General features: G+C 49.0%; 2 protein-coding genes across 2 annotated transcripts in view; both read left to right on the plus strand.

Moving 5' to 3' along the window:
- The first annotated feature begins 5,369 nt into the window (after positions 1-5,369).
- Positions 5,370-23,538, plus strand: part of LOC144143526 (transmembrane protein 229B-like) — a 42,075-nt gene continuing 23,906 nt past the window's right edge. Inside the window, exon 1 of the mRNA XM_077675307.1 lies at positions 5,370-5,445. Within this exon, the coding sequence (XP_077531433.1) occupies positions 5,429-5,445 (17 nt within the window). The 5' untranslated portion in view covers positions 5,370-5,428. The remainder of the gene's footprint in view (positions 5,446-23,538) is intronic.
- On the plus strand, positions 14,985-16,071 carry LOC144141666 (transmembrane protein 229b-like). The gene has a single exon (XM_077673198.1). The coding sequence runs from the start codon at positions 14,985-14,987 to the stop codon at positions 15,534-15,536; it is 552 nt and encodes a 183-aa protein (XP_077529324.1). The 3' UTR covers positions 15,537-16,071.

Below are 23,538 nucleotides of genomic sequence, written 5' to 3' on the forward strand. Positions count from 1 at the left end.
CAGCAGTGAAGGAGTATCCCATAATCGCTGGCTTTCGCATTCACATCACTGAAGAGACTTAAGTGCCCACCTGCCTACACAGGTGGGCACTTAACTTACTTAAGCTTACTTAAGCTGAAGTTGAAGCACTTAAGCTTACTTCACGAGGTAGTGTTACAGTGGCTACCTGGACATTGTGGGGTGAATGGGAATGTGGTGGCTGACGAAACAGCTTGCGCTGCCCGCACCCAATTTCAGGTCATCATCCCGATTCCTTTCTCTCGACGTGACGCCGCGACACTCGCGTATACTCCGTGGCGCGGCAGTTACAACTCTCAATATGGACGGATGGATCAAACAATTGTCGCCGTTGTACAGAATTGATCCCGCCTGCAGTTTCCGAATGCCGTGTGGCCTGGGAAAGCGCGACGAAGCAGTTGTTAACCGCATCCGCCTCAAAGTCGCTTCTACCGGCCACTACCTGAACAAGATGCGCCGAGCCGCCGCCCCTCACTGTCACATATGCAGTGTTCGTGAGGACATAGAACATGCACTGTGTGTGTATGCCCCCGTTACGACACCCCGCAGCTAACCTTGAAGACGACCTTGGGACTGCGGGCTGATGCACCGCTGAAACTTTGCGGCGCCATTGGCCCATGGTAGTCAACTGCCGCGGCAACACGGAGTACACGGGCCTTGGTGTCATTTCTCCGTGACTCCGGCCTGAACGAAATCCTGTGACCGTTTGCCTTAACTATATCACTCTGCGTGTGCTGTGTGCGCGATCTTGCGTCTGTCAGTTTGTGTGTGCTTATTTGTGTTTGTAGTGTCTGTATGAGTTTTTAGGGGCGAAGCTCCTCTTGCTCGGGCCCTGTCCCGTCCCTCGTAGCGCCGTATACATACCGCTGATGATGATTGTGGCAGGATGCACCTAGGGATTGGCCAACCAAGGATTGGACGAAGAAGTCAAAACGTTCAACGCGTTCGTTTCTACTCGACAAGGAGGAGAGGAAGAAGAAGAGGTTGTCGTTCGTCGCCTGCAAGCTGAAGACACGTACCGGGGGTACGCGACACAAGACGCTCTGCAGAAGGCGACGGCCAAGGTGGCTAAAGTGTCACACACCGAATTCGCCAACTTACCAATGGAGATTCTCATCGTCCCAAACAATCCCTGCATAATCACCACAAACATCGACGTCGTCGACAGGCTTGTCAACGGAGCGGTGGTAAGCTTGGCGTGTCGAGTCTTCATATGATGTGTGGGCGAATGTTTGACGCTTGAACCGATAAGCATTTTGGCTTCCCCCCTCTCATCATTATTCACTTCGTGGAGATGGCGGGATTTTTGGTATCTTCGCTTCCTTTCACTTTTGCACCTCTCATGTTCACGTGGAGTAGCAAGCCAAGCTCGCCGCCTGGCTGACCTCTGCTCATCATTAAAGGCATTCCACCTTCCTCCTGCCCGATAAAAATTTCCGTTAGCGCTGACAAGGATGTAATTGTTGCCTGCTGCATCACAGAAGTCCCAGCAGAGCTTCCTCTCTCAAAATTTGTGCACGGTTTCGCGTCAAGGCATTGATTTCTGAAGGCGTTTCCCTCACTTCGCAACAAATTTCTCCGGAGAAGCTGTGTTTGCTTTTTTTCCAATTCTATCCTGGTTGAAAAAAAAAAAAGCGAAAGAAAAGCTTTTTTTTCTAATGCTTTCTTGTTTTTTTTTTTTCCCAACCACTCACAGCTTTAGTTTCGACTGATTCGCAAGTCCGGTACCGTAACGCTGAAGGCTCCTTGCTATCCACGCTGGTACCTCCGAGTGAAGCACGTTTTCTTCTCTATCCGTACTATAAAGCTACGTGCACACTAGCGTCAAACTTTCCGTGCCGCCCTGCCGATGGCCGCGGCGTCGCGCCGCAGACGCCGCTGGGGGCCGACTAGCGTCACTAAATAAAGACGTATTTAGTGACGCTAGGGACGCCCCGCCACCCGCGTGATCGGAAAGAGGGAGAGGGTGGCGAAAGATTGACATGCAGGGGCGCTGCGCTAGGTGCGCCAGCGCGCTGCGAGCGGCTGCCGTATTCCACTCGAGGTTGCGTCGACTTGCTACTGCGCGCGGCCGTCGTAGTGCATTCGACCCGAACGCTGCGCTTGCAGCTGTGCGCGTTGGTAATATCGCTTCCGTGTTCATACACCATTTCCCTTGCTGGAGGTGGGCGCCGTCATTTGCATTTTCTGACCAGAGTTAAATTAGCGGTCGCAGTGCTTTTGTGTTTGTGCGTGCGTGTGTTTGTGCGCGCGCGTGTGTGTGTGTGTGCGTGCGTGCGTGCGTGCGTGCGTGCGTGCGTGCGTGCGTGCGTGTGTGTGTGTGTGTGTGTGTGTGTGTGTGTGTGTGTGTGTGTGTGTGTGTGTGTGTGTGTGTGTGTGTGTGTGTGTGTGTGTGTGTGTGTGTGTGTGTGTGTGTGTGTGTGTGTGTGTGTGTGTGTGTGTGTGTGTGTGTGTGTGTGTGTGTGTGTGTGTGTGTGTGTGTGTGTGTGTGTGTGTGTGTGTGTGTGTGTGTGTGTGTGTGTGTGTGTGTGTGTGTGTGTGTGTGTGTGTGTGTGTGTGTGTGTGTGTGTGTGTGTGTGTGTGTGTGTGTGTGTGTGTGTGTGTGTGTGTGTGTGTGTGTGTGTGTGTGTGTGTGTGTGTGTGTGTGTGTGTGTGTGTGTGTGTGTGTGTGTGTGTGTGTGTGTGTGTGTGTGTGTGTGTGTGTGTGTGTGTGTGTGTGTGTGTGTGTGTGTGTGTGTGTGTGTGTGTGTGTGTGTGTGTGTGTGTGTGTGTGTGTGTGTGTGTGTGTGTGTGTGTGTGTGTGTGTGTGTGTGTGTGTGTGTGTGTGTGTGTGTGTGTGTGTGTGTGTGTGTGTGTGTGTGTGTGTGTGTGTGTGTGTGTGTGTGTGTGTGTGTGTGTGTGTGTGTGTGTGTGTGTGTGTGTGTGTGTGTGTGTGTGTGTGTGTGTGTGTGTGTGTGTGTGTGTGTGTGTGTGTGTGTGTGTGTGTGTGTGTGTGTGTGTGTGTGTGTGTGTGTGTGTGTGTGTGTGTGTGTGTGTGTGTGTGTGTGTGTGTGTGTGTGTGTGTGTGTGTGTGTGTGTGTGTGTGTGTGTGTGTGTGTGTGTGTGTGTGTGTGTGTGTGTGTGTGTGTGTGTGTGTGTGTGTGTGTGTGTGTGTGTGTGTGTGTGTGTGTGTGTGTGTGTGTGTGTGTGTGTGTGTGTGTGTGTGTGTGTGTGTGTGTGTGTGTGTGTGTGTGTGTGTGTGTGTGTGTGTGTGTGTGTGTGTGTGTGTGTGTGTGTGTGTGTGTGTGTGTGTGTGTGTGTGTGTGTGTGTGTGTGTGTGTGTGTGTGTGTGTGTGTGTGTGTGTGTGTGTGTGTGTGTGTGTGTGTGTGTGTGTGTGTGTGTGTGTGTGTGTGTGTGTGTGTGTGTGTGTGTGTGTGTGTGTGTGTGTGTGTGTGTGTGTGTGTGTGTGTGTGTGTGTGTGTGTGTGTGTGTGTGTGTGTGTGTGTGTGTGTGTGTGTGTGTGTGTGTGTGTGTGTGTGTGTGTGTGTGTGTGTGTGTGTGTGTGTGTGTGTGTGTGTGTGTGTGTGTGTGTGTGTGTGTGTGTGTGTGTGTGTGTGTGTGTGTGTGTGTGTGTGTGTGTGTGTGTGTGTGTGTGTGTGTGTGTGTGTGTGTGTGTGTGTGTGTGTGTGTGTGTGTGTGTGTGTGTGTGTGTGTGTGTGTGTGTGTGTGTGTGTGTGTGTGTGTGTGTGTGTGTGTGTGTGTGTGTTTTGTGTTGTTTTACATCTGCGGACGGATTTTAGGCCCTAATGTGCTGCCAGAGCGGAAAATGCCGACCCCAGCTGTTGGGAGCAGCAGTAGCACTGGTGGTGGTGGTGCCGGTGGTGTCCCGCAGTTCCGCGATGCAAACGTACACCGGTGTGGCACCGACTGACAATAGAAATCGATATCGGCGAATAAGTACGCGTTTTCAATGCCACCGTGCTTGTTATGTTTACCGATTAGTTATGTTTACGGAAGCGCAGACGTTGAATGCGGAGCGCGCACAGCATGTGGGCCACGCTGATCCGCGCTCGCGATGGACTTTCGACGAGGCGATAGCAATGCAATATAATCTTTCTTAACTAGACTTATGACGGTTACTGGCGAAACTAAATCACCTGGGCGGAAAAATAACACGACCGCACAACCAGTCAAACTACTATTCGAAGGTTGAGCAGAAGGATCGACATTTGGGCAAGTTAATATTTGTTGATCATGATTGTGATCGTGACTGGGCTAACACTGCGCAGCGCATGTGGCCTGTCGCTTGGAGCCCGAATTTGTGAAACCGCTGCTTGCACCACAAATGCTTTACGCGATCAGCAGTAACTGTTTTGTAATTTGAGTACTTTAGATTCCGCGACAACGCAAAAAGATTAGAAGCTTTTCCTTTGACCGCGTTGTGAACAGGTTGAGCTGTTTTCCAAATGAAGCATTCACGTATCTCGAGCTGCGTTTCCACATTGGACTGCCTGATTACCCGGCTATCGACCAGCAGAGTGCAATGGAGAAAGCTGATTGATTGTGGGGTTTAACGCGCCGATGCAACGCAGGCGATGAGGCGCGGCGTAGTGGATGGCTCCGGATTAATCTTGACGATGGAGAAAGCTACCCTTTAATATCGCTTGGCAGTGTAAATGCGTTCGCCTGAAAAAAAAGTAAACCCAACGCCGTGATTTTAAAGGTTAGTTTAGATGAAAAGGGAATTGTTTGATGCCAATCGGCTATAATGACCAAACAATATATGGTATTTTAAATAGACTACAAGCAACCGGAAGTTATTGTAATGTTGTATTGTTTCGGCACTCGTGAAAGATCCCCTGGCGATAGAAATCAATCCGGAGCCCTCCACTTCGGCGCCCTTAATCACCTATGAAGCGTCGGCGCGTTAAACTCCATAATCAATCAATTAATCAATCAGTGCTGTATTGTAAAGGATAAAGTTACTTGTAACATTTCAGGGGGTTCCGTTCCCTGTCGCAGCTTTGCGTGTGATAAATGGATTTCGCTCCGTCTGCTGGCCTTCCAAGTGCGCCCAACAAACTCTAGATTTGGCCGTTAGTACAAAGTAAATGCGATTTATCAACGGCGCCCACCGATATCTCAGCTCGGTGTCCGTTGGGAAGCGATGCAGCAAAAACGCGTCGCAACCGCACTGCATTTTCTCCAGGCAGTGTCGTGCAGATGCGTGCTGTCGGCGATTTTTTCTCGCTTTCTCTGTTTGCCGATAACCCACCACCGCACAGTGCTGACCAAGCGACATTTGCGCCTGGTTTGAGAGTATTTTCCTCCTTTCCCAGCTGCTTATCGAAAATATAAGTGCGAATTCCTCCCGCGAAGTTTGTGTGGCGACGTGTTTCGTGAGCGGTGTTGTTTGTGCCGGAGCGAGCGATGAGCGAGAGACGACGGTGAGCTGAAGTTTTGCTCTTACGGTGGTGCTAGTCCGGACGGCAGAATTGTACCGACTGTTGTTGTTTAAAACTGTTGAAATTACCAAAACTGTCGAAACTTGAACATTAGAGAACTGTTGAGACGGTTGAAACTGTTGAGACGGTTCACTTCACACGTGAAAGACAGCCCAAGCCCGTTTCTAGAAAACGCCTCGAGCACAACCTTACGCGTCTGATCAAACGTGGAGGACGAAGCCAAAACCACGTTGTCGTCAACGTACGTGTACACGTTGTGCACAATACCGTTCAATTCAACATCAAGCGCCCTGTCCACCTTTGCCAGGAAAATGCTACATAACACGGGGGCCACCTTGGAGCCAATGCAGACCCCTGACTTCTGAACGTACGTCTTGCCCCTCCCAACCTACGTATGTGTGTTTCAGGAAAAAACAAAAGAACCTCCAAAAAACTTTCTACTGGAATCCCAAACTTGGCAACAAACTTGTACTCATCGTTGCCACAAATACACTCTTTCACGGAAGTCATCACCTCAGAATGCGGCAACGAGTAATACAGATCCTCGATGTCAATGCTAAAACCGGAAGAGCTGACTGACTTCCTCCTCTTAAAAAACTGGCAATAGTGGACGAGTTGGGAACAACAAAAGGGTCTTCTATGGTTAAGGTGCTCAAATTCTCTTGCAAGTACGTGGAGACGGCCCGGTACCATGTACCTTTTTCTGAGATAATAGTGCGAAAAGGAGCCCCTGGCTTGTGCGTTTTTACTGAGAAAAAGGCTTCTAGCGTAACGCCTTTTAACTGTTTAACTGCACTGCACAACTTGCCTAAATTCATCTGGTTAAGAAGCTCCAGTACCTGTTTCTTTGCTCCAGAAGGTTTGTCTGACACCTCCCTGAAGTTTTTTTGAACGGCCGTGAAGGCCTTCTCCTGGTACATTCCTATTGGCATTACCCGGAACGACCCTTCCTTATCCGACCATAGTACCCTAAGGAACTTAGCGGTGAAAAACTCAATATCGGCGAAATATCAATAGCGGCGAAAAATGTCAGTTTTTTAAGAGAAGGGAGTCTAGTCAGCTCTTCGGGTTTTAGCATTGACATCGAGAATCTGTATTACTCGTTGCCACAATTCTGAGGTGATTGCTTTCGTAAGAGTGTATTTGTAGCAATGATGAGTACAAGTTTGTTGCCAAGTGTGGGATTCCAGTAGAGAGTTTTTTGGAGGTTATTTTGTTTTTCCCTGAAACACACATACGTAGGTTGGGAGGCCAAGACGTACGTTCAGAAGTCAGGGGTCTGCATTGGCTCCAAGGTGGCCCCCGTGTTAAGTAGCATTTTCCTGGCTAAGGTGGACAGGGCGCTTGATGTTGAATTGAACGGTATTGTGCACAAAGTGTACAGGTACGTTGACGACTACGTGATTTTGTTTTCGTCCTCCACGTTTGATCAGACGCGTAAGGTTGTGCTCGAGGCGTTTTCTAAAAACTGGCTCGGGCTGTCTTTCACGTGTGAAGTGCCACAAGAAAGCCAGCGGCATTTTCTCGATTTGCGGTTATATTTCAAGCACAATCACGTATGTTGGATGTACTCCCCAAGAATCACTAAGCCGCTCCTGGATTATCGCTCAGGGCACTCCCGGCTGGTAAAGAATGGTATAGCTTGGGCCTGTTTGCGTTCAGCACTTGAAAAGTCATGCGTTCACTGCATGGGCGGCAGTTTTGATTCGCAGGTTAGGGAGGCTAAAAGAGTCGGGGTTTCCTGACAGTGCTATTTCCGCAACGTGCGAAAAAATCAGACGGGCCGTTAAACTAGCGAATCAGGATGTTCCGTCTAGGTCAGAGGAAAGGAGGCATGCCATAAAAAGAGTCTGTTCCCGATACGGCGTGAACGTCGTGTTTTCCGCCGAAAGAAAGATTGGCCAGACTTGCTCCGCGGTTGAGAAGAAGATTGAGAAACCGGAGCAGGACAACGACACAGACTGCAAGATGAAACATGAGATGCAGCATGTGCCTTGTGCACACTCGCTTGTCTATCGTCTCCCGCTGGCTTGCGGGAAGGCCTACATCGGGCAGACCGGTCGGTGCCTCAACATCCGACTACGTGAGCACAACAGCCCTTTCAAGGGCAGACCTTAAACACACTTAACAGTGCATTGCAAGGAGTGCAAAAGGGATGGGTGCAGGCCTCTCTTTGATAAGACGACAGACACAAGGGAAGAACCCAAAGAGAGATAATTGAAGCGTACCATATCAGCCGGGAGGGTCCGTCTGCGTTAGTCAGCCTTCACTGAGACTGCAGAAAGCGGTACTGGAATTTTTGAAACCGCACGTGAAGTGACCATGTTGCATAACACGTTCTGTTTTTACGACGTTTTTTTGTTTTTCTTTGTATATTTTTTGTTTCTATGAACTCGTGCGAGAAAATTGATGAGGTGGCGCTTTTTCACTTTATACATGTCTGCTCTTTCCAAATAAAAATCAGTTGCTAGTATCGCGCCGTCCTGTGTCATTTCCTACGTGTAGTCATTTTTCGCGCTTTTTCCCAAGAAGTATCACCAACTCGCCCAACTTTCAACTGTCGAAGTGTTGTAAACTGTTGATAATTTGGGAATCGTGGAAGCTTCTACGTAGAAAATGTTGAAAACTATTGAAAAAAATCACGCCAATCCACCTTGTGAATGTGGTTGGAAAGCAAAGCTAAACGGCACCCACAACGATTACCCATGCGACGTCACTCGTATTCACTCACGTCGCTCCACAAATAGGGAAACCAGAGAAAAGTGAAATGCACTTAGCCGCACCATTTATTACTTCGAAAAGATATTCTTGGTAAGGTTAAATCAATGCATGATGCATGAACGGTGGTTGGTTGAGTTGTATTGGTGTATTTATGAGTGAAAACCCTTTTTTATGAAATTAAAGGAAGCTCAAACCCGGTGTTAGACGATCTTACTTCTCCCTCTCCGTGCCCCGGACGGAGGCGACGAGATTTGCGGCAGAGACGGAGCAGGAGGAGCAGGAGGTAATACTTCTATTCCGATTTCTGAACGGCCCAGAGGGCGGCCCAGGGAAGTGGTTGCTTCTTCACTGGAGCCCATATGCAGTCCGCACCGCCTGTGCTCTGTCCACCAACTGAAGCTGCGTAGGCAGACAGGGGCGGGACAGCAGCATCTACCATGTCTCTTGTTGGGTAGTTGACGGAAAGAGAGGAGGGTGCTCAGGGCTAAAGTCGCACAACCCGATTATGTGGCGGAGTTTTCCTACTGCTGAGCAAAATGTACATTCAGTGTCGTAGTGATTCGGGTGCATTAAGTGAAGACGCGTCGGGTGTAGGAAGGAGCCGGATTGTATGAGCCGTAGGGTTGTTTGTTGTCCTCTGGAAAGGTCAGAGTAAAGGTTAGGCGAAGGTAGGGTCTGTCTCTGAAGACGATAATTGTGGGTTATCTCCCTGAACGTGTCAAGCGGGTGACTGTCCTCGTGCAGCTCCATTGCACGGGAAGTAAAAGCGCAGGCTTGTTGGTGGGCGTATTCGATTCCCTCCATGGAAGCGTGAGCGGGTGTCCAGATGAGCTGAATGGAACCGTTTAGGGAGTGGTTTTTTAGCACACGCAGTGCAGGTCGGGACACCCAACCCGAATGGTGCTTACCTTCGGCGACTACCTTCCGAACACTTGGCTGAGTGATAGATAGCCAAGGAGATGGCTGCCTCTTCTGCTGCCGTCATGTCTTGGGTCATAGGCGAGGCACACGCAAGGAGGTTGGTTCTGGAGGTAGGCACGATGATGGCGTACGGCTGCCCTCAATGTTCGGAGGCGTCTAGGGTGGTGTTGAGCGCTCGAGCCCGTGCTTGTCGGCGACACTCGTCCTGTGAGCGGTTCATATCCCTATGCAAAGGGAGCCAAGAGTACGGGAGTACATCAAGCAGAGTGACATTCTGTGCTGCCCAGCCAATCTGGCGAAGGATGCGGCGACCCACCACAGTTCTGCTCATTCGGAGCTTCTGGTTAGGAAGATGGCCTTCTATATATGCTCTTCCACGGTGTTGTGGAGCCCCGTGCTAAGCACCCTCTCTGTGGACGCACTCATGGGAAGAGCAAGGGCCTGCTCAACCGCCTTTCTAATCGTTATATAAAGCATCTCTATGTCCTCCTTGCCGAGAAGACAAGGGGTTGACGTAAGGGATTCTCGAGAGGACAAAAGCTTGAATTAATCGAAAGGTATTGGATTCCTTGAGGGCTCGCTTCTTGGTGGCAACTCGCCTGATCATGTGTATGATTTTATTGATGATATGTTTGAGGCGCTGCAAGGATACGTCACTCTTGGTGTTGGCCAGGAGATGTAGGCACAGGATCTTTATGCTGGGGCTTGGAGTTACGGCCTGGCCGTCAAGGAGTATTTGCATGTGTTCCTTGATTTGGCGTGAGGGTGGACGATAAGGAGCGGTGATTTTTTACGTGAACACTGGAGGCGATCTTTAGCATATTGGCGTACTAGAAGTGAGATGCCATGCATTAGTGTGAGCTTCCTTTAATTTTTGTAACTTTTAGCACATGCGCAAGGCGCGCACAGGGCCGCTAGACGGGCCGTGGGCGGAGCGCACAGCAGCGCGAGAGGTCACGTGACGCTTTCACGTGGCATTAAGCGAGAATGCAGGTGGTAAATCCGTAGAGGTGCTAGGTGAGTACGCCACCTCAATTTCTCTTCTTAGCGTGGGCTCGTAGCTACATCGGTAAGACAACGGGCTCTCGATTTGTTGGTCCGTTAGTTCCAGGTTCGATTCCCGGCGGTGCCAGTGAATTCTTTTATTTGCTCGTTGGAGTTTTCTGGTGACACCAACGGTCGCGAAGGAACCCTTGGGGGGTAGAGGTAAAAAGCTTGGCTTTAAAACTGTTGGAACAATTCGGATGCATTCTGGCGCGTGAACGACGTGGTTGGCTGAATAAACAGCCGTCTAGATGTTGTAAACTGTCGAAAGTTTGAACATTGTCTACACTATTGGAAATTTAGAAACTGTAGAAGATGTCGAAAACTGTCGAAATAGTTCGGATGCATCTCGGCGTATGAACGGTGCAGTCGGCTGAATGAACAACTGTCTCAATGTTGAAAGCTGTTGAAAATTTCGAAACTGCTGAAACTGCAGAAAACGTTGAAATACAGTAAACCCTGCTTATATCGAACACGGATATATCGAATTATTGCCTATATCGAACCCTTGTATAATTCTGGTAAAAATTACATGCATTTAAAACTTTTTATATCGAACGCGATTTTGCTCACAATGGATATATCGACCTCTCCCGCGCGGGATTTTTCGCTCTCATTAGGCATGCGGCAGGCTTTCCCGTAATACATTGGCGCGCAGCGGTGGCGCGGGTGTCGCTTGCGACTCCCGCGCCTGCTCGGGCGCGTTCAAACCGGCCGTGGCAGAGCGGACCAGCTCCACGCATGCATGCCGTTGGAGCTGAAAGCGCCACATTGGGCGCTGCGGGTTGCGGTGTCACCGAACTTCAAGTCCGCGCCACTCGCTGCGCGCGCTTGCTCGGTTCGCTGGGTTCGCCGTTATTCGCTTGTATTCATGCTTGTCTCCGCTCTGTCGAAGACGCCGAGGACTCCGTTCCGCTTCCGAGCACGAGCGAAGCCATCGCTGCCGTGGCCCTGCTTTGGCGATACTGCAGGGCAGCGGTCTTGTGCATGTCGGCCGCTAGGTACGTATACCGTGGAGCAAGCAGTCACCAGTAACGCGTTGCGCTCCAAGAAGTAGGCTACACTCACGCAGTTCTTCCGCCCCAATAAATGATTGTTTTCTTTACGAGAAAGTGTCGTATCAATAGTGAACTGCAGGGTGGTAAGAGCTCAGCGTTAGCTCGTGACTTCCTAGGCAAGATTCTTCTCATATAAGTTTTCTTGTTTTGTTTCACTTTCTATATCGAATGTTTGCTATGTCGAAATATTTTACAATCCTCGCGCTGTTCGATATAAGCGGGTTTCACTGTAGTTCAGATGCATTTTGGCGTATGAGCGGCGCAGAACAGACGGGTACACAGTACGGTTAGCGCTTGCTCGTGGTCCGTCCCATCGCATGTGCTGCGCTATTAATAATTATGTGCGAAATTGTTTTCTTTGGCACAAGCTAGTTTTTGTAAACGAAAAATAAGCTCTGTAGTTTGTTCTACACTTTAACTTGACGCACCTGGTGTTTTTTTAACTTAAGCGAGCCTGAAGCGTCCGCCGCCGTCCGCATAGCAACAGCTGCGGGTGCGCGCGCTCCTCGTCTTCCTTGGCAACGGGGGGAGATGGGCGCGCGCTGCCTGGCCGCTGACATGGCACATACCCACGTGGGGGATTGGCCAGGAATCTCCTCGTCTTCCTTGGCAACGGGGGGAGATGGGCGCGCGCTGCCTGGCCGCTGACATGGCACATACCCACGTGGGGGATTGGCCAGGAATCGGGCGTGAGAAGGGCTAATGCACCCGCTTAAAGGAGTACTGACACGAAATTTCAAAGCTGAGATCCGCTCTAGCAATCAAGTACAACGACAACACAAATAGGTGTCTGTGAATAAATGCATCTTTCTTTCTTTGTAGTTGTGTGTGTGTGTGTGATCTCTCTTTCGCGAACATTACCGAACCGCGCAAATTCAACTCGTGCATTCGCACTTTCACATTCTTCCCCTCGGGGAAATGCGGGGAATTTTTTAATTATTATTTCGCGCTCGATAGGCGAAGCTGTTCTGTTAAGTGCAAGCGGATAAGCTGCAGATAGTCGTGGCTGCGTGCCATCGTCCATGTCACGTGCCGGGATGATTGGAAGCTATCAGAACTCGGCTCTGGGAACTGTTTGCTGTCTGTGCGATTGCGCGAGCTGAAGTTTTCTGATATGGGCTAATGAAGCGCCCTTCATGCAAATTGAAACAAATTAGTGCACGGAAATGAATAAAGATAACCGTAAAACAAAGGTTTGCCTGAAATTAACCGCTTGAAAAAGAAAGGGAGCTACGGCTTCAATGTGTGTACCTCTCCAACTGCGGACGAGCTGGAGAGGCGAGGCCCTAGAGATATGTCACCGTTATTTCTCTGCTGCAAGTGTCCGATAAGTATGAAGATATCTGTCACCTTTATTACTCCGCTTTAAGTTTCAGGTATGGCTTCAAACCGTTGGTGCCTTAAGATCCTGGCCAGATGAAACCGCAAAAAGATTAGGAAAGAATAAAAGCTGTTCAGAAAGAAAACGAGGACGAAAACGTGCTAGATTGGCAATGTCGCTTGAAAACTGACAGTAACTGTTTACCCTTTAGGGCGTCGCTACAGTTTTCAGCTTTTTCACCTATCTGGAGTTAATTTTCCTTGCGCACCGTGGGAAGATTACGCTGGTGCGTTGCTCTACATATTGTCAAATCTAATAAAATTTCCTTAGTTGTTCGTCAGCGTTTGTGATTGTCATCTACTTCGTGCAAGTATTCGTGCTGTTTTTTCAAGCAATAATCCGTACCCAGCTAGGCCAGCGTCAACCTTTTAGTGCGATAGATTAGGTAGCGATCGTGATCTGGTATGTTACGAGAAAAAGGGAGGGGGGCGTGCGCGTGACTATGATCACTTCGCTCTGCCCACGCAGCGGCTTATCATCGCTGCCGTCGAGAGAACCCACGAGTGAGTGCTGGCTCAGCGCACTGCTGCTGCGCCCACATATCGCATTAGGGAGTGCCTTAATCGCCAGCCAGTTTTTTTCTTATCGGCTTTTACGATTGCTTGCCTTCACCGCAATTACAGAAAATCGCCGAAATCAGCGAACTGCAAAGGTCCGAACACACCGAAATTTATTCCCTTTCTCGTTGCTTCAAAGCTCAAGATCATAGCTGATCGAGCGATACTTGAAAGAATCGCTTATACGTCTTACCACGGTTACCGGGACACGTTAGTGGAAAGATGTCCTTAAACAGTCCCTCCGCTACGTTAGCCATCTAAACTCCACAAGTATGTGTATGGATTTCGTTCCCACACCACACTTCAGCATAAGAGACCGGGCAAGGCGACCTCCTTGTAGACAACCATCCTTCAGCACCTGCTCTTTATCATGCGTTGAAAACTTAATTTAAACCTTATACAGCGCGAACACGGGAACGGGTTGCCTTAATATAGTTTACTCTGTGCCCCTCGCTCTTTCGATGACATTTTAGAGAATAAAAAAATTTTAACGCTGTAGTAATCTTTTTTGCGTTACCTCCTACACGTCGTACTAGCGACTCAAGTGAAGACCTTGGACGACAGCTGCTCTGGCAGTGAAATCACCTACTTAGAGAATCAGCCTCTTAAAGGAGCCATGAAGAGAAAATACAACTTCGTTTAATTTGAAAGAACTAGGATTCAGTATCTCACTCGGCTCCATTAAAGCCACAAGAGATGTTTTTTTGACGAAAAGAAAGCAAGAATTATTTAAAAACTTTCAAATTTTGCGCCACAGTGACGTGTTATGAGCAAGAATGATGTCATACGGGCCAACAATAAAACATAATTTTCAGTGCGTTAACTGCACGTTAGCATTCAAGTGATGCGGTCAAATGGAACTAGAGGCCCCATTACAGCCGTCCAGTCATGTCTCGTCGCGACAGGTCAGTTAGGCGGCCGCCCATCGCACAAACAAGGTTCCGTGACGTCATAGAAAAGTTGCGGGAAATTGGCTATGGGGTCGCGACTGCTTCACACGTTTTCTTTAATATCTCCGTTATTTTTTCGAAGATTGCGATGATATTGGTATCATTGTTATCGGGACTAAACAGTCTTTCTAATAAACCCAACTTGTATTTTGTCTTCATGGCTCCTTTAAAGGAGCACTGACACGAAAATTTCATGTTCCACTTTTATTGTTTTTATCGATGCTTAATGGTCTGGCGAACCCGAAACAGCCCTTCAAATACTTCAGCGCGCGATAGTTAATTACATTGAACGGCCTGAAAATCGTTTGTTTCAAATTCCCGCGCTTTCATCCCGAACGGCGCATATGACAGACTCCCGGACAGACGTCACCGCTTTGTGCGGACGTCACCGGCGCCCGCTTGAGAGGGTGTTGCGCCCGCTCGCCGCTCGTGGGGTCGCGCGCGTGAAGGGACGTCACGAGTTTTTGACGAGCGCTGTCGCGTCACTTCTTTTCCGCTCTTGGATTGACGTCACGCTGATGTCCATTTGCTGAGTGCCGCTCCGCGCGCTGCTCCGTCGGCGCGATAAATGAGATCCAATTGAACTACGTTCTTCGCGTCGCAGGCCGCTCATATTTCAGCCAGGGTATTCTGTTGAGTGAAGGAAGCGAACTGTGCAATAATATTAACGCCGAAAATTGGTGTCAGTGCTCCTTTAAGGAAGAAACGCATCAGAAGTGTCACGTTTTCATTGGTGTCCGGCGGGATTCATTCGCACGCAAAAGTATGCAATATCTGCATAAATGCCAATGACAGGCCACGTGGAACGTAAATATCACGCTATTTAATCAAACAAATATACAGTTTAGTATATAGGGCAGATGTTTATATACTTCAACGCCTCTGTTTAATGCGCAGATTTGTCGCAACAGGGCGCCAGGAAGAAACGGAGCCAACCGGCGGGGATGGCGCCACTCTGCAAAGAACCGCCAGGTGGCAGCCAGTGTCCCTACCCTTGCGGGCGTACCTGTACGCTCTGCAGGGATACTTCATCGAGGTCAACTTCATAGCCTTCAGCGACTTGATAGAGGGCAAGGCAAGCCCCAAGCTGTTCGGCTACGCGAGCATGTGGAGTCTGTTCGTCTACTCGGCGGCGTCTCTGGTGATGGAGAGGATCAACGCTTTCCTCCAGCCGCGAGGTGTCCCGCTTCTAGTCAGGGCGGCTGCTCAAGCCCTCTGGATGTACGCGTGGGAGTTCACGACGGGGTGCGTGCTGAGTCTATTCGATGCTTGCTGGTGGGACTACAGTAACTATCGGTACAACCTTGCGGGCCTCATTACGCTGGAGTACGCTCCGCTGTGGTTCTCGCTGGGCGTCATCTTCGAAGTGGTGTTCGCGCCGAACATCGGTCGGATAGCGTGGGTGCAGCACGCTGAAATGTCGCCGAAGATAGTTTCTTAGGCGGACCCTATGGCTGCGACGTTCTGTGGAGGTGTGGGCAAGCCGTACCGAGGGCAGACTTCATTGTCTAGTGGACTTGTGAATGTCTTTTGGTGCGCTCCTCGTGGTGTTACTCAGGACTACAATACAATGATGGTGGGGACATTTCGTAATCTGTTTGGAGTACCATCCACACAAACTTGGCGTAGCGGGCAACGTTGTGGCTCGCGCGTGCTGCAGCGAACTATTTTTTACTTGTGGGCCTTCTTAGCAGCCGCGTTTGCCCTTCTGACCGAGTGGAAATAAAACTAGACGGGCATCATCGCTGATGGCGCTCGATGTGATGCTATTAACATTCATTCGGTTGTGTGGAAGATTTATGCTGAGTACCCTTTCCCATTACTCCTCTCTTTCCCACAGTCACTTCAACCTTTTCTGTGTGAAGGCCCGTGGACTGTGTTTCGCCTGTGGTAGGCGCCTGTTTGGGGGCAATGGCGCATCAGCAAAATCTTATTCCTACGTGGAAAGAAATCCAGTGGCCATGCACGCAACTGTATGCTTCGGGTAAAGAGTTCTTTTTGCGATAGCGTATATGTGCATACACGGAGCATCAAGTGTTCGATGCGTACATTGTCTTTGGACATCGGTAGATCGGCAGTTGCTTGTTCCACCTTCTTGAAGTGTAGATATATGCAAAGTAATTGATTTAAGAAATACACAATTTAGATTAGATGCCATCGCTAGTGACTTCGCTTGTTACGGAATATTGTTACAGGTATAAAAAACCAGGAAGACGCCATATTTACTGACGGCCGCAAAAAAAGAAAACCAACAAGTTATTTAGACGATTAGTCGCATGTGTCGCATCAGTTAAACGCTTGCCTCATTCGCTGACGAGAAATATGAAGCGCCTTGCTTTAGGCGCATTTCTCGTAGCCGTTACCTACAATGCTGGTGTTCTTATTATGAGAAAGGCGCCAACTCGGGCATTGATTATTGTTCGAAGGTCAAAAATAAAAAGAATAATGGAAGAAGCAGATAGACACAAAGCCTGTGGGAATAATTATCCCATTTAACAGCTGAGGCTGGTTCTTCTGGTTACTTGGGCATGTTTTTTGACACTCACTCACGCACTTAGTCACGTGACTACTTTTCAGTTTCACAGCTACTGGGTGCACTTACCAAATGCTGTGGTTTCAAAGGGGCCCTGTTAGATCGTGTGGATTGCTGGCTGCTCAAAAAGCAGCCCATGAGCTGTGACGAAACTCCCGCAAGCCGACTCAACTGAAGGTGAATCTGAGCTCTCATCCATGTTCTGAAAGGATAGCGATTTGAAACTGGTGTGAACACATTCCGCGATACGCAAACATTTGAGTGACGTCATATCCGTCACGGAAGTGACGCCCGTACAACGAAGCAAGCAGCCTGCAAAGGGTGCACCCCTGCACACAGGGTCCTCTTGCGGGGAAGCAACCTTTAGAACCAAAGAGTGCGTTATACCAGAGTTCTTCAATGCTTTACTGGCCACGAAACTGCTCCGTAACTCAATGGGAGAGCTTCATATGCTGCGTTTGGCCGCCGCGCGGTGGCGCCACCATCTCCCTGAGGTCACTATGGGTCACTCCTCGGGCGGCGTTGCGCTGGCTCGAACGACGGAGACGCGGCGAGGTATGTTTGTTTTGTGCGGGAAAAAGATGTAACGTGCATCTTGCGCTGTTGTGATGCGACTTAAGTAGTGCAACGATGATGCCGAACACGTGTTGCGTCCCGGGATGTCGTTCCTTGTACATCGATACAACAGAAAATGTTTCCTTGTTCTGTTTACCGAGCGACGGGGAGCTGCGTGAGAAATGGAGGCGCGCCATTCCAAGACAAGAAACGGGAGATTTCAGCTTCGATTATAAGTCTGTGACTGTGTGGGAATGAAAAAAGCAATGTACCCTTTTGAGAGCATCCTGGACCTAGAATTATACAAGGCTAACTTAAAGCCGGATTTTTGTCAGATCAGTCAGATAGTAGCGGTGCTTCATTACCTGTTTGAAAACTTATATTACCTTGCGTTGAGGCTCGCATGTAAAAAACGCTTTGGGACGTCCGTGTGCTTTCACGTTTCATATTTCCGGGAATTATCCCTTAGGGTTCGTTTTGTTTGTTTTGTAACCGCGCGTGGCCGCTTCCGGTGGTTTTCTTATCTGGCGTTTCAACCGGAGAGACCGTTTGCTCTTGTTGTCGTACGTCCCGTCGGGCAGTATTGTTTGATATGTAAAGGGTGTCACCTTGTCGCTAACTTGATTTTTTGTTTCTTCGACAATGTTCTCGATCCTATTTCCATGGATCTTAAATTTTTGTTACGAGAGTAATGCATGCATAGCAAACGCCTCGCAACTCTCTTTATTGACCTTCATCTGTGCACGTCACACGCGGACTGCTTCTTCGACGTTTGTGTTTTATTCTAGTCTTTTGTGGAGCAGGAGGTCGCTTTAATAAACTTCGTTCAGAAAAGCTTTGTGTCGTTCTTGGCTACGTGGCAATATTCTTTTTTCTCCGTGTGCTGCACATCGCAGGCAAAAAATAATAATAATAAATTTTTGTACTCTGGACCACGCTCTTTTGTCTCCCGTCGTAATTGAATTTTTTTTGTTGCGTGTGATAAAATCAGTTTTATTGTTATTTTTTCGCTTCCTTTTTTTGCAAGGATTGCAAAGCATGGAAGCGGAAAGACACATGGTGCAACATATATACCTTCGTGTTTTGATCCTTCGCGTTTCTGCAGCGTTTTTAGATGTTCTGAATTATGTACCAACTCATCGGAACGACTCTCTCTTTTAGCGTTCTGTTCATTCCAGAGCAATCAACGGGTTCATTAATAGCATAGTCTGAACGACGCGTACTTGGTTTCTTTCAGTTTTTTTTTTTTTTTTGTATTATCGATAGGCCCGAAGCTGCCCGTGACTACGCAGCTACCGTATGTGTGGTATTTACAACTTTTGCTTTAAGAAAAGAAGCAATAGAGACTTAAAAATCCTTAAACACGACGGCGCAGCGCTTGTGCCAGAGGACGCAGAAGCGTTGCCTTTCCCGGCCGAAGTCTACGGTAATTTACTTAGAAAAATAAAACCCCATTGAAAGCAGGTGATATACCTAATGGCTGGACTGTTCATCGCTAACTACTACGAAAAAAAGCGCACTTAATCAGCGCGCAGACACCAAAAGCAGCGAGCGTTTGCACGCCAAGAGGTGGCCAATATGCCGCACGCGCGGCGGCTCGATGCCCTTCGTGCGGCGGTGGCGCCTGTAGTGGCGCCCGCCGTTCCTATATGAAACGAGCGCCGAAGTTTCGTGACCAGTAAAGCATTGAAGGACTCTGGTTATACTTAGGCTTCAAGTGTTTTATGCCGGGATACACCAAGATTTCACTGACGTCGTATTAGTCACGCAAATGACTCCAGTACACCTTTGTCGAAGCGGTCCGCCAGCAGGACGTCGCTCGCCAAGCACACCCACAACACAGCCGCCGACCCACAAATCATGCTCAGCTGCAGATTTCGCTGCACATTTCACTTTCGTGTTTTACCGATTCCTACGACAGAGGAATCAACCACAATTTTTATCGTCATACTTGGTCATACTTCTTGGTCATCATACGTCACACTTCTCTCCTCAGCATCTCACTTCTTCGTCTCTGCCGCCGATCTCGCCTCCGTCGGCGGCTGCAGAGACTTGAGGAGAAGTGAGGTCGTGTAACACCGGGTACTTCCTTTAATTTTATACAAAAAGAGTTTCCACTCATGTGCTTCACCGATACAACTCAACCAACCACCGTTCCTGAATCATGCATTATGAATCATGCATTATGAATCATGCATTATGAATCATGCATCCTGAATCATGAACCTTAGCAAAGAATATCTCTCCGAAGTCATAAAGGGTGTGGTTAAGTGCATTTCACTTGTCTCTGGTTTCACTCTTTGTAGAGCCACGTGTATGAATTCAAGTGACGTCGCATGGGTAATCGTTGTGGGTGTCGTTTACAGCTTCGCTTTCCAACCACTTTCACGGGGTGGATTGGCGCGAATATTTTTAATGTCACTTCCTTTTAGGCATTTACTTTTTACTGGCGCACAAAATTGAGCGCTTTGGTGTGCCCTAATTGAAGAATATGTATCCAGACAAAGACCCTGGCAGTGAGGCCAGTCGATGCCACTTGCAGCAGCATGCTCGCGTACCTCCTTTATCTTTCACCTTCAACGGCACTCGCACAAACCCTTGACCCGCTGCTGTGGTGACGCAACATCCATCCATTCATATCTGGCTATGTCCGATAGTACACGCCCCCTTAGCAAACTTATTTCTTTATCTCACGTAGATTAAAAGCTTACTGGCACACACGCCATCTATAGCCACGTTATCTCTGTGTGCACAATGACCCCTCGTGTCGGCTTGTTAGGAATCCTGCCGACAAGAGAACCCGAATCATATCTAGACCTGCGCAGCCGAGCCAATAGACGTTCGAGTGTCCACTCAGAGGCCTAGGAACAATAGTGGCTCGTCTCATCAATCTATCATTTTAAGGCAGCGGAATACTTTGCCGACGCGCACCCGTGGCAACATGGGGGCAGAAATCCATCGTAGGCGTCCAGTGCTGGCTTCTGTCGTGATGAGCTTACTGAAAGGGCGTGCAACCCAGTGGTCGGGCGGGAAGTTGTACCAGAAAAAAGTGTTACTGCTAGCGTACTTTCACAGAATGAATGAATGAATGAATGAATGAATGAATGAATGAATGAATGAATGAATTTATTGTTACAAACAATAGAAAGGAAAGTCCACCAGCAGGCGTAGTTTGTCTTCCCTAGGGGTGGACACCGGAATGCCGGCTGGTGCGGGAGCGGGGCGGATGGGAACGTATACAGACAGACAGGAAAGGAAGAAGAAACAGATAGAGGGAACACGTATATACAGGACAGCACACTAAAAAATGCTCGCCAATCCACCTTGTGATAGTGGTTGGAAAGCAAATCTGTAAACGGCACCCACAGCAATTGCCGATGCGACGTCACTTGAATTACCACACGTGGCTCAACAAAGAGTGAAACCAGAGACAAGTGAAATGTACTTAACCACACCCTTTATTACTTCACGACGACATTCACGAGTGCTTTATGATCAGTGTGATACGCGCTGATATTTTCAGGTGTCACTGTAGAAACATTCTTTCCTAATGTTAAATGAATGCATGATCCATAAATGGTGGTTGGTTGAGTTGTACTGGTGAAGGACGTGACTGCAAACTCTTCCATTACGACTTGGATGAATCACTTGTTTTGCGTTTTTGAGGCATCCACATTAAAGTATGCGACAATGATCGCGGGTCTGATGTGATCCATCGCCAGTGAGAGGTGCGTTCGCATGAATCACTCCATGTCAGATTTGGGTGTATTCGGTCAGACTTTGACCGTGAAAATTAAGATTCCATCGCTTGTATAAACGGAACACACATCACCGCAGTCGACTGGTATTTTTCGCATTATAGGAGGGCTTTGAATGAGCGCACGTGGTAAACCGGCTGCTGTGCTCGTTTAGTACACCGTTTGTCTCCCCGTCTTCCCGTGCTGGCGTAGCTCAGCTTTCACCGCATTTTTGCGGTGTTCGTTAAGAATTCAACGTTCGAAAGAACTAGTCGTAGCAACTTTTTTTAGGAAGCTCAGAGCGGGAGGGCTAGCTTTGCCCCATCTCTTTTTTCGACAAGTCGTGTCGCGTTTTTTTTCTTTTTGCGGGACCAGTCGAACCTGTTTTTGCAAACTTTTATGCAGTTTTCTTTGGGTGATGCTTTGCCTGACTTTTTGGTTACTTCTGCTGTTGTGGCCCGTTACAGCGTCAGTCGTTTTTTGAGGGAAGTGGTTTTTTCTTATCGATTTCTCACGGCACGCTTTTCTCGTGATTTTCTTTCTTCCGTGACGTGCACGCAAGAAATTGATGGAGGATTTGATCGAATGTTTATATCCCGAACCCTTGTATCGCTCTGTATACCATGCGGGTCCAGGTCAGAATGTCTTGCAGAGAGTTAAGAAAATGCCAGTGCCGAGGGGAATTAACACTTTCTTTTTTAAAGGGGTCCTGAAATACCTTCTGCCGATGCATGGATGTACATGTACCCAAATAAAGCAATGTATTTGCAATCTCCTCCCGCAAGAATTTTGTTAAAGCGATGAGTATTAGCTGAGAAATCGTAAATCAAAAACCGCGCATTATCGTCGCGCCGCGTTTCCTCCTCCTTTCGACTACTCTCCGCTGTTGACGGCGCGCAAGCCTTGCCTCCCATGATGCTGCGCTCCGCAGCGGTGACGTACTTCCGCTGTTGCGCAGCTCAGACTGTCGTCTGCTACGGGCAAGCTTTGTTAACACCATGAATTCCGCACTCCGCTCCAGGCTGGAAAAGCGAACGAAAAATCTGGCCGCATGTATGCGGCGGCCTGGCCTTGCCCTTTCGCGGTGTGCGTTGCTGGCGGCACATGACTTTTTATCGGCGGCGAACTCGCAGCCGCACGGGGAGGGTCGTGCGCTCGTTCCCTTGATGCACCGCGCACTGTTTATCCAAAAAGCGCCGTATCAGATGTGGCCCCCACTGGTGCCGGGTCTTATTTTGCGGCGGTGGTAATTCCTGCCGGCGGCATGCGAAAAAGTCATATTAAACCGATACAGAACCCGTGCACAAAACGCTTCAATCATGTGACCAGTTCAGCTTGGGGCGACGCGTGGTGGAGAGTGGCAACGTTGGCAAAACATGCTTCGCCGCGGCTCTGAGCTTTCTAGCGCTGGAGCGAGCGCCATTTCTTTGACAATCTCAAACATCGGTTGCCTTGGCAACAAGGCACAAACCGCTCCAGAAGTCAGTTACGGTTGCGTGATCCCGGTTCAGCTTGGGGCCCCACTTCGCGACATGTGGGCACTGCAGGCGTACCACTCACTCCCATTGGGAAGTGCGAGATGCGTTTGGCATTACAGGAGGCGGTGGTGTGTGTGTGTTGTGGACGCCTTTGTTTCGCGATGAAATGCGACGTTGTGCTTCTGCGGGTGGATAGTGCTTCCCATGGTCTGGATTATCTTTCTCGAGCGACGTACGACTCAACCTCGCATGGGGTATGTGCAGTGTGCGTGGCTAAAAGCCATCGGCTTGTGCGTCAGAGTTAAGTGACTTGCTGTTCGTCCCCGCAAAGCGCGCGCGAGGTGAGTACCGAATTTACGACGGGCAGGAGGCAACCCATCCTCTGTCAATCGTGGTTCAGACTTGCAACGCATGTTGTGACGTTGTGTTCGTTAGAAACACATCTCTGGATTGTTTTGAAGTTGAATAAAATGTATGCGTCAAACCCGGGCATTCGGCTCAGGGCGTTCTCTGCGATTGCACGAAAGAAGCGCCACGGGGCTTCAACGCTTTCTTTATGGAACGTACTCAGGTAACAGAATATCCATGTCGTGTTATGGCCGTGTTGCATTCAATACAAACGGTTAAGCGTTTGTTTTACACTTGTTTCGTTTGTCGTAAAATGTCCAAGCACTCCGGCACTCCGCTGGCAGATCAGCCGGCGAGCCGACGCTGAGCAGACGACTCATCTCTTTGCCGGAAGTGCGTGAAAAAGCCACCCAATAGCAGGATGTCTAGCTCATGACGAACATATGGGAATCGATGATGTAGACATGTGAAGATGGCGGCGTCCAAAAACACGAAGGGAAGGGTGAAAAAAAAACGACAAACTTTGCAACAAAAGTGTGAGCTTTCCGCTGCGCGTAAAAGAGTGATACTTGGCACAGAGGACGTAGACGACCCAATCTAACGGTTGCGCTAGTTCATTTAGTGTGCTCAAAATGCCTTTCAGGGCCCCTTTAAGATGCGCACAGAAACTCTTCCTGTTATGACGTGGATGGCGGCCAAGGAGCTCTTCTTACCATGGGGTGCGGACTGCTCACTCTGCAGGAAACCGGGGAGTATTGAACATGTGTTCCTGGACTGCTGGGATGCAGTATT

Source organism: Haemaphysalis longicornis, unplaced genomic scaffold, assembly GCF_048455015.1.
Source record: "Haemaphysalis longicornis isolate Haplotype H1 unplaced genomic scaffold, Haemaphysalis longicornis Haplotype H1 scaffold_6, whole genome shotgun sequence".
NCBI lineage: Eukaryota > Metazoa > Arthropoda > Arachnida > Ixodida > Ixodidae > Haemaphysalis > Haemaphysalis longicornis.